At 63.3% G+C, this 10,000-nt stretch overlaps 3 protein-coding genes across 3 annotated transcripts; all 3 read right to left on the reverse strand.

The window, feature by feature from the left end:
• Window positions 1-575: 575 nt before the first annotated feature.
• On the reverse strand, window positions 576-4,262 carry LDBPK_090990 (hypothetical protein, conserved; the record flags this gene model as incomplete). Its single annotated transcript, XM_003858730.1, has 1 exon — window positions 576-4,262. The coding sequence occupies one exon, from the start codon at window positions 4,260-4,262 to the stop codon at window positions 576-578; it is 3,687 nt and encodes a 1,228-aa protein (XP_003858778.1).
• Window positions 4,263-4,702: 440 nt separating this feature from the next.
• LDBPK_091000 (hypothetical protein, conserved) lies at window positions 4,703-6,490 on the reverse strand (the record flags this gene model as incomplete). Its single annotated transcript, XM_003858731.1, has 1 exon — window positions 4,703-6,490. One exon carries the CDS (start codon window positions 6,488-6,490, stop codon window positions 4,703-4,705), a length of 1,788 nt encoding a protein of 595 aa, XP_003858779.1.
• Window positions 6,491-7,309: 819 nt separating this feature from the next.
• LDBPK_091010 (hypothetical protein, conserved) lies at window positions 7,310-9,160 on the reverse strand (the record flags this gene model as incomplete). The annotated part of the gene is made up of 1 exon (XM_003858732.1): window positions 7,310-9,160. The coding sequence occupies one exon, from the start codon at window positions 9,158-9,160 to the stop codon at window positions 7,310-7,312; it is 1,851 nt and encodes a 616-aa protein (XP_003858780.1).
• Between the last annotated feature and the right edge of the window lie 840 nt (window positions 9,161-10,000).

Below are 10,000 nucleotides of genomic sequence, written 5' to 3' on the forward strand. Positions count from 1 at the left end.
GTCTGCGTGCACTTGACTCCCCCCTCCCCCAAGCACTCGCATGAGAACCGCTCCAGATTCAGCGGCGAACACCGTTGGTGGCGGTCGACAAGGGAAGGAGCAAGGGAAGAGGCCATTGGATGCCGAGGGTGAGAGCGAAGTGTACCTCTGCGCGGTTTTGCACGATTCTTTCATGATGCATGCGTGTTAGAGGCGTCGGGTGCGCTTCTGTGCCACAGACAGCCGGTTGGGGCGGCGGTGGTGGTGGTGGTGGGAACGGCGATCAATGATGAGTAGCGAAATATGCGTAACAGAAGAGGCGGTGTGTGTGTGTATGCGCGTGAGAGGGAGAGCCACCACCTCAAGAGCGGAGGGTGCTACAGTGGAGTTTCTGCGCACCCCATCAAAACATACAAACCTACACCTATGACCCAAGCGAGAAGAGTGCGAGGCCGAGAAGCGACACAGAGTACGATCGGGGGGCATGTGGGGAGGGCTGCACCCGGCCAACGTGCATGCGCGCACACCGAACTGTTCGCCCCCTTTCCTTCTTTTGAATCCTTACCGGCTCTCTCTTCTCCACCTGAGTGCGCAGTTCACAGGTGGAACTCGATTGGCTTCACGTTGGCTCGCAGCTGCTCCACGACATCGTTGGTGCTCATCATCTGCAGCGCCTTCACCACGGAGGGATTCACAGTGGCTGCAGCAGGCGACGGCGCCCATGATGGTGAGCGGGGGCAGTCTGTTGGCGCTCCACCACTTCCCTTCTTCGCTGCCGTTTTCTTTGCCTTACTCCCTTGTGCGCCAGGGGAGACTGCACTGACGCCTGTCGAGGTGCCGTCAGCTCCAGCTTCACCCTGCTCTGCACGTGCCGTGAACAGTTGAAGAAGCTTCGCCGCCAGCGCGCCTTTCTTGGCATTTCCCATGCACAGCGTGGCGTGGTAGGCGTACTCGCTCACGGCGATCGTTGGCGCGCAGACAACCACGACGTGCTGCACGGTGTCCATTGGGCCGGGTCGCATGGTGTAGTGCGGGAAGGCACGATTGAGCTCGGCGGACTGCTGCACAATCGCCGCGTCGCGGTCGTTGCGCGACCGCGCTGCTGTCGAGGCGACAGCGCCAGCCTCCGTCGCCTCTTCCTCTTCCTCAGTCTCACAGCCGCCACCGGCCTCTTCGACCGCCGCTGCGTGCTCGTCCTCCTCGTCGGAGCCGCCCGCCTCCGCCGCCGCCGCCGCGCCGACCACCGCGACGTTCGTCTCCGCCTCTTTGCCATCGTCCGTAAACTCAGACACTACCTCGACGTCTTCCCCTTCCTCTTCCTCTTCCGCGTCTTCCTGCCCGTTATCATTGCCGAGGGAGCGGTACTGCGGCGTGCAAAACACGCGTTGAGCAGAGAGGTTTGCCTTCTCATGTGTGCGCTTGGCCTGTTCCGCCTCCTGACGTTGCTCGGCGCGTCGCTGCAGCTCCAGCAGCTGCACGCGGGAGAGCTGGTTCCCGTTCACCTGCGCCCCAAGCATGCGATCCTCATCGTCCTGGTCGCCGTATTTGTCCTGAATCTTCTTCAGCTTCTTCTTCTGATGCTTTGTGAGATTTCTGCCCTGGGCGCTGCCCTTCTGCGTGGCCGTCGCCGCCACGGCCGCGGCTGCACCGTCTTCCATAGCCGAGGATGGAAGGAAGGCGATGGTTGCAGCCGGCGTGCCCTGCAGACCTGCGCGGTCGACACGTGAGTTTCGCGCCCCGCCCTTCTTCGCTGCCTTGCCCTTCTTTTGGCGCCCATCCACGCGGCCACCGCCAGAAGAATTACAGCCACCTGCCACAAACAAGTTTCGCTGCTTGCGCTGCTCCGCACGAAGGGTCTCCACGGAGGGCAGTTCGACAAGCGCAGCCGCCGCATCAGCGGGCACGACTGCTTCTCCGGCGCCACTTGGCTGGCCGGCGTCGGCGGGCGACGCCAGGAAGCTCGGCAGCTCACGCCGCAGCACGGTGAACGAGTCGACGGCGTTGTCCTCTACGTGCTCTGGCCCTTCGTCGTCATTGTCGACAGAGGCAGCGCTTTCAGCCCGTGCGACCGCCGCCGGCTCACGCACGGTGCGTGCGACGTAGAAGAGCAGCGCGCACCCGAGCGACATCGACTGAGGCGGCAGGTGGTGCCGCTCTCCGGCGTAGAGATACGCGCCAGTGGCCGTCCCGCCCGTCACCTGCGACGCGTACACCCACCACGAGCCAGTCGTCTGCTTGCGCTCCCATGCGCCGCTGAAGGCGACACACCACGCACCTGCTTCACACACGCTGTGCAGGGCCACCGGCTGAGTCGCCGGCGAGGCGGTGAGGTCTCCGCCTGCGTTGTTGCCACCGAGCTCCTGCCAGACGTCGTTCATGGGCCTCAGCAGGCACGGCAGGGACCCATCCACATCGCAGTGGATGAAGAGGTCTCCAAGGCGCATTACGCGCCGCACCAGCAGCTCCGTCGACTGCACATCCTTTCCACGCAGCACGAGGTCGCCCGCGGTTGTGCGGAACCAGAAGAACTTTTCCCACCAGTTGCGCTGTCGCTCCTTGACGATCACCTTCTTCTCTTTTTGAGCCGCCGCCTTGCGTGCGCCCTTGCGCGCCGCCCCCGCCGCGGCCTTTTCGGTCGCCGCAACGGTGCGCTCCAGCTTCGAGCGGTGTTGCTTCTGCTTGCTGAAGTAGTCCGCCGCGTTCGCGTGCGCCGTCTTGGACAGCGTCACCTCGACCACGAGCGGCGGCACATCGCAGTCCTCCTCGCCCTTCTCCTCGTCCAGCACCGTCTCGAGTAGGACGCTAATGGAGTTACGCTCGAGGAAGAGGTCATGTATCATGTACGCCACCGGGTGCCCCTCAGCGTGGCGCCGCTTCAGGAGCATGCGCAAGGCATCCCACGAGATGCCCGTTGCCAGGGCACCGTTGATCAGCTGGATCGCCTCGTCAACGCGGTCCGCGTTCAAGATGAGCTGCTCGCCCTTCATCTGGTTAGCCGCGATGTCTGTCTCGAGTGCGTTGATGCGACGTGCGTGATCGGCCGCGAACTTGTCCTCCTTGCTCTTGGCAGTTTTCGTGCGCTTCGCATTCGACGCGTCGATGCGCTCCGTCTCTGTGATGAGGAAAAACTCATCACAAACGCGGCCGAAGCTGGTGCGGTAGAGCGCCTCCACCCCGTCGTTTGTGTACTGGGCGAGCAAGATGGGTGTGAAGCTTTCGTACTGCTCCGCGACGGCGACGAGGTCGGCTGCAGCGGCGGAGGCGCCTGGCGCTGGTGGCGCTGGGGTATGCGCTGTACTGGCGGGCTTCGCCTTTGGCTTGATGAGGTAGCCGCCGGCGGAGGTGAGGTCGACCTTGGCGAGGTCAAAGGCCTCCAACAGACCGGGGCGCAACGCTTCGAAAACGTTGTCCGCCGACTGCGTCCAGCTCTTCCGCGGCGTGTTCAGCACGCCTGTGACGGTGAGCACGTGCTGCGCCAGGTCAGGTCCAAAGTGCTGAATGCCCGCCACCAAGGTTTGCACGACAGTGCGGTCGTTGCTGCGGCTGAGCCCCACTTCCCAGTCCACCTTCATCAACCGCGTGCGCTCTTCCTTCAGCTGTCGTTGGGCCAGTGTGAGGTCAGCGTCAGCGGTGTGCTGCACGTGCAGGTGGCCAGAGGCGTCCACGTGCGGAGGGTAGAGGAACATATGCGGCTCCTCCGCTGCCGCCGCAGCTGTCCTCGCCACCGAAGCCGCCGCGGATACAACCGTGGCAGTATCGACCTCCTGCGCCTCCGCCGACTCGGCTGCCACGGCGGCAACAAAGGGGGCCATTACGGGGTAGACTTGATTCACCATCAGCTTGAGCCCCTCGTCGTCGCGGTGCGTTCGGAGCAGCATCATTATCGTGTACGCGTAGTCCGTCAGAATCACGTTGCCCTTCGAGAAGAGCTCCACAATAATGTGAAAGCAGCCCTCTGTCGACGGAACACCGAAGCAGAGGTCGATCGTGCGGTCATGCTGGAGCTGCGCGATGCTGTCGAGCCGCCAGGCGCGGATGTGTTTGCGCAGCTTTAGAGTGAACTGCGACGGCACCTTCGGCTTCTCGCGTGCCAGCTCCGTAAGGTGGAAGCGCGTGCCGCTCTCGAGAAGCACATTCTTCTTGTTCTCGCCGTGTCCAAACTTGAAGAGGAACATCTTGTTGCCTATGTTGTAGATGTTAAGCAGCCGCAGCCCAATCAGCGTTGCCCGCATCTCCTCCACCGTTGCCCTCACATCGAGGGCTGTCATGCGCTGCTTCACCATGGCTGACGCGAACACGTCTGTATTTCTCTCTTCGGTGTGCGTGTGCGTGCAGTGGAGGAAGGAGGAAAGGGGATAAGAGAGGGGAGACCTTTTTGGGAGCAACAACTGTCACTGCCGCCTTAGAGCAGTCGACGCTGCACGGCCAAGGAAGGCGGCATGCGAGCGCGGGCCCGTGTGGGCTTGGCAGGGAGGAGAAGCGAGGGCCATAGACGAAGAGAATCCTCGCGCTTTACCTCACCGCTCACGCCTCTCCTGGCCTCCACCCTCGAAAAACGGAACACGCCAACGGAGGCGCTAAGGTGGCTACGCACCGCGTGGAGCGACACGGGACCGACCCCGCTCGCCCGACCTGTACACGTTAGTCCTGCCCTGTTTTCGGGTTTTCTCTCTCGTCTTGCTGTGGTGTGTAGACGCACATGGGCGCTCATACGTGCGCCTCTTCATGCGGGAACAGGCCACAGGTCGCGAAGGCGCGCCATCAGAGCATCGACTTCAGACTCCGACATGCCGATGCCGCAGGCGATCACCAGCAGCGGGCACGGCGGCTCCCTGTCTTGATGCATGCCGTAATTCCTGAATGTGCAGCCGGCAATTGTGGTTGGGGTGGACGGTGCTGGAGTGATGACGCGGGGGCCGGTGACCGCGCTGCGAAAGAGTTGTGCGCCGAGAGCGCGGGCGGCCGCCCAGTTTGTCACCCTCCCCGCCTGCTCCGACCCAAGTTGGGCGCCACTGCTGCTCGCTTCGGCGGCAGGAAGGCCGTAGGCACGCATGGTGACGGCGACACTGATGTCATTGCGGGGCACGACAGCATTGGAGGTCCTTTGCGACCCACCTACGGTATCCTCATCGGCCTTGTCGTCGTCACTGTCGTCGACCAGCAGCACTTCCCTTCGCTCGCGCGCGAACACGCGCAGCTGCCGGATCAGCCGCGCACGGCACTTGTAGCGATCGCTCCACAAGGTCTGCATGCCGCGCCGGCCGAGGCTCAAGGCGGTGATGAAGAGGTCGACGATGGGGCTCATGCTCGCGCGACCGGCGTAGAGGGCTGCCACGGCCTTGCAGCGCTCCTTGTCGCCGGAGCAGATGATGGAGCCGCCCACCGGGACGAGAAAGTTCTTGTCACCGGACTGAACCACAAAGTCCACCCGCCCCAGTCGCTGCGCCGCGTCGAGGCGAGTCATAATGCGGCGGCTCTGCACCCCGTACGCGTTGTTCACCACATAGGGAATGCCGGCCTTCTTGCAGTACTGCGCAATGGCGACCGTGTTATCTGGCAGGCGTGGCGCGAAGCAGCTGGTCGTGGAGAGCACACAGACCACCTGTGACGGGCCGCCAACGGCGTTCACGGCCGCGGCTACGTCGTCCACGTGGCACTCGAGGAACAGCGACGACGAGGACGTTGGCGTCGACGGCGAACCAATGCTGTCTTGGCCACGGTCGAGGCTATCCCTGTTGGTGCTGACGCAAGGGGCGGCAGAGCGTGCGAGCGGCACAGCCGGCCGTAGCTGTACCGGCACCGGCACTAGCCCCGCCGCGTCAATACACTTGAGGGCTGTCTTCTGATCGATGCGAGGCCATATGACGTAGCGCGGCGTCGCCGGGACTGGCAGAGATGTGCGGTCATGCCTATCACGATCAGCCTCGCTCATTGGCGGCTCTTGCACTGGGGCAGCTGACGTTGCGCTCGTTGAGTCCTTCGTCACAGTGCGTTGCAGCTGCACCGCTTCTGCCTCCTTCATCAGTTCTTTCATGTGCGTCTTCGCCACACACCGAAGCACCAGCGCCAGCGTCATGCCCGTCGCCATCGGCACCACCACCGCGGCCGCGGTCGAGGGGGCACCGGCCTGGCGTATCAGATCAAGCATGAGCACGTTCGTTATCTTGTACAGCAGTGACGACCCGGCCGCTTTCGGCTGTTCGCTGAACAAGTCGCCGGAGCGCCCAATGCCGTGCGTGAGGTGGAAGTGTCGCATGCGAACGAGGGCAGAGACGACGCGGCCCTCGCGCTCGCCGCCACCGACGTGGTGCGCTAAGTTGTTTGTGTCCATGAGCGAAAGCTGACGAAGGATGAGCTCGATGGCGGCATCGGTGAGACCTTCATCTGGGCAGCAGCGCTGCGCCAGGATGGAGCGCATGATACGGGCCGTTGCACGCAACGACTCGCGGCCCGCTTCGATGTACCGCGCCGAGACGAAGTCCTCCGCCAGTTTTAGCGAGCGATCATCCATTTTCACGGGTGGCGTCGACGCGCGTGCGTGTGTGCAGTTACAAACGTGTATGCGTGCTGTACCTGAGCCGTGTGTCGTGTGGGCCGACGCAGATACGCGGGGATTTGGTGGGTTGGGTGGAGAGGCACAAGACGCCGTTGTGTGCACCACCAACGTACCCGAGCACAAAAAAAAAAAACAGCAGATGATAGGGAGAGGAGGGTGTGGCGGTGGTGGTGGGGGGAGAGTATGCATCGGGATGTGGGCATCACAGCAGTCACTCGCACGTGCTGAGAGAGATACACATGTGCCACGAGTGGGCGGGGATGAGGAGGGGAGGGGGGCAGTAGGGCACTGCTCGTGCACTGCGCGTCATTGGCGTAATAGCGATCATGCGCGCGCACACGCATTCATAGCTCGTCGAGCTCCCCCTCTCCGTGGCGGCGGGCAGGGGGAGGAAGCGCAGCACTCACAACCTTCCACACACACACACACACACACATACAACGCCTGCCACTCGCTCTCGGCATCCTCAGCGACTGTGCCCGCCTTACACAACTTGGGGTTCTTATCTATCACTTACGGCGCGAGGGGGCGCACAATGCGCGCGCCGCTGTGGGCGCTGGGGGTGGGGGAGGTCGATTAGAACAAGATCAGCTCTCCCCTTCCCACCACCATACACGCACGTGCACAGCTATCTAGTACGTACGCGGTCGCCATCACGGCAGAGCTGGGGGGGGAGGGAGGGGGGGACAAGCGAACGCGTGCACGTGTCTGTGCCCTTCTGGCCGGACTGCGCGCGAGCGCCTTCACATTGCTTTCATCTGAACGAGAGCGCACTTACACAAGCAACACGGGGGCCACACGAGAGCCGGTGGCCACCAGCACCGCTCGCGCGTCCATGTACGGCCCGGCGGTAATTCCCTCGACGACACTGCCGAAGGAGCGCAGCGGGCGCAGCACCGGTAGGGTCCTGGCGCTCCGCGGCACATCGCGGAGGTCACCAACGTACAGTTCCTGGCCGGACGCTAAGACAAGGACGTCTGTGAGCATGAAGGCCGCTGCAAAGCCACTGCCTTGACCGGGACCGACCGCACTGACGCCGCTAGCCACACCAGCCCCAGCTGTGGCAGGCGACGAGGTCGCCGGAGACGTCAGCGCGGAGGCAGGACAGGCGCCGAGCCCACACGGTAAGGCCATCGTGTTGCTCTGCACATGCACCGTGAAGGGCGGTGATCCAGCGTTGGTGCGAAACGGCGAGAAGGCGTGCCCATTGTGTGGCTGCTGCTGCTGGAGCTTCTGCCGTTCCAGCGCAGATCGGTCAAACGTCTGACGCGGCAGGACGGCGTTCTGCACGACGGCCCACCATGCGAGGGCCCGACACCCAGTTACGCCAGAGTGCTGCTGCTGGGCATGACCCAGCGAGCCGACACGTGAGGCAAGCGACATGTAGCCGACCTTACTGACAGGCACACGCTGCGTGCCGGCCAGCACGACATGGCACGCGGCGTCCTTCTCGCTGAAGTGCAAGTGCGCGTCACACACATGCGTCACCGACTCCGTCGCGGACGACAGCGCCAACGCCGCCATTCCGTAGTTACCTCCACCGACGCTTGCCGTCTGGCCGCCGTCTTGGCATGCCTGGACGTGGTAAGGTGAGAGGCGGTAGCGGTAAATGACGTGCGGAACGGCACGACTGTCGGTGAGGATGCGCACGGAAGCACCATCTGTAGAAAAGTCGTTCGCGGCAGCGCTGTCCTCTCCCTGTGTTGCCGCGGATGCGTGCGACGTGAAGGCGGCACCCTTGGCGAGCCGCTGCCAGTGATGCTCCGCAAGGAGGCGCACCGAGCCTCCCTCGACCACCCGCTCCACGTAGTGCAGCGCACCGCTGCTGAGCACCACGATAAGCGCCACGTCTATCGCGACAGCGGCCTGCAGGCGCTGGGGAGCCAAAATGCGCACCACATCGGCCTCTACGAAAGAGCAGGCGAAGACGTCACTGCAGGAGCGCTGCATCAGCTGCGCGTCCGACTGCTCAAGCGCCTCCACGGCCTTGGCCCGAAGTGCCGAGTTCGACCACGGCTCTGTCTCCTGATGCCACTCTGCCCTGTGCACCACGGCAGGTGGCGCGTCCGTCGCCGTGTCTCCGACCTCCTCGTCGGTGCTGTGACTGCCGTTACCAGATGGCCGGTAGAGCAGTTGCACATCCACGACCACGACGCACCCGGCACTGGCGGCACTGACGAACTCCGGCCGTCCAGCCGGGTCCATGCTGAAGGCCACGTCCACGATGGCATCCTGTGCCGTGATAGCGCCGCTGCTCCACTCCGTCAGCGAGCGCTCGGCAACCTTGTAGACGGCGCGGCTGCCCTCGATAAGCAGCAGCGCCACGGTGCCAACGGTGGTGCCGACTACTGCAACGGCCGTGTCTGTGGTACCAGGGAGGGAAGCGACAGAGAGGCACGTAACGGCGCCGGCGCTAAGGGCAACTTGCTGCTCTGGCGACAGTGGCGAGGCGTGCGAGGAAGTTGTAGCGGCAGCAGGTTCACTGGTCATGAGCGCCACGCCTTCTCCGAACTCATGCGAAAGCTCGGCCGAGCACCGCTGCACTGCTGCCAAGAGGGCACCAGTACCCTTTCCTGCCTCCTGCCCGGCCACGCCGAGGGGATTACCATCCACATAGTTTGCCATACCCAGCGGAGATGATGCAGCCATTGCGGTAGCGCTGTAGAGTCCACCATGTCCCCCGGCTACGGCGCCACTGCTTGCCAGCGAGCAGGTCAACCACCGCGGCGCCGGCTGCACCGACACACACGATCCACCAGCGCACACGACTGTGACAGTGTCCTTTCCGTTGAACCGAAGCGTCGCGACGCGAGAGATGGGATGCCCAGCGTGCAGGCTGCCGCTGCCACCGCTGCCGCCACCACGGCTGGCGGACACAGATACCATTCTGTTCCCACGACTGCTTCTGCTTCCTGGACCCTTGCCCGTGCTGCGTCGAGTGTATATGTGTGTTTCTGCGTGTATCTCACGAAGGGCGATCTGCACGAAATCGTATTCTTGCGGCCGCTGAGAAAGGCGAAGAGCACAAGGTAGGGAAGGGCAGGAGAGGCACAAGACCCATAAAGGAGAGAGGGGGGGTGCATGATAACCACTCGCACAAGGCGGTGGCGACGCGGCAGAGTCCATCACACAGCCCAACTTCTCAGAGCGGCGAGTAACCCTTCTGCCGAGGAGGATGCCGGTTATGGGTGCATGTGTACAGGTCGCATAGGAAAGGTAGGCATGTGTCTGTGTGCGTGTGCGTGCGCACGACAACTACGTGCTTACGGCGACCAAGCTGCTCGTACCATGAGGTGCACCAAAGCAGAGCCAGCGACGCAGCCATGCCTAATATGCGAATGTACTCTGCTCTCTGTGCATTGCTGGGCGCAGCTCCTCCCTTTACGTCCTTTCCAGCGTGCACTGCACATGATTGCCGCCGATTCCGAATTTCTTTCTTCTTATCCTCACTGTTCATCATTCCGC

The sequence above is a fragment of the Leishmania donovani genome, chromosome 9 (assembly GCF_000227135.1).
Source record: "Leishmania donovani BPK282A1 complete genome, chromosome 9".
NCBI classification, from domain to species: domain Eukaryota; phylum Euglenozoa; class Kinetoplastea; order Trypanosomatida; family Trypanosomatidae; genus Leishmania; species Leishmania donovani.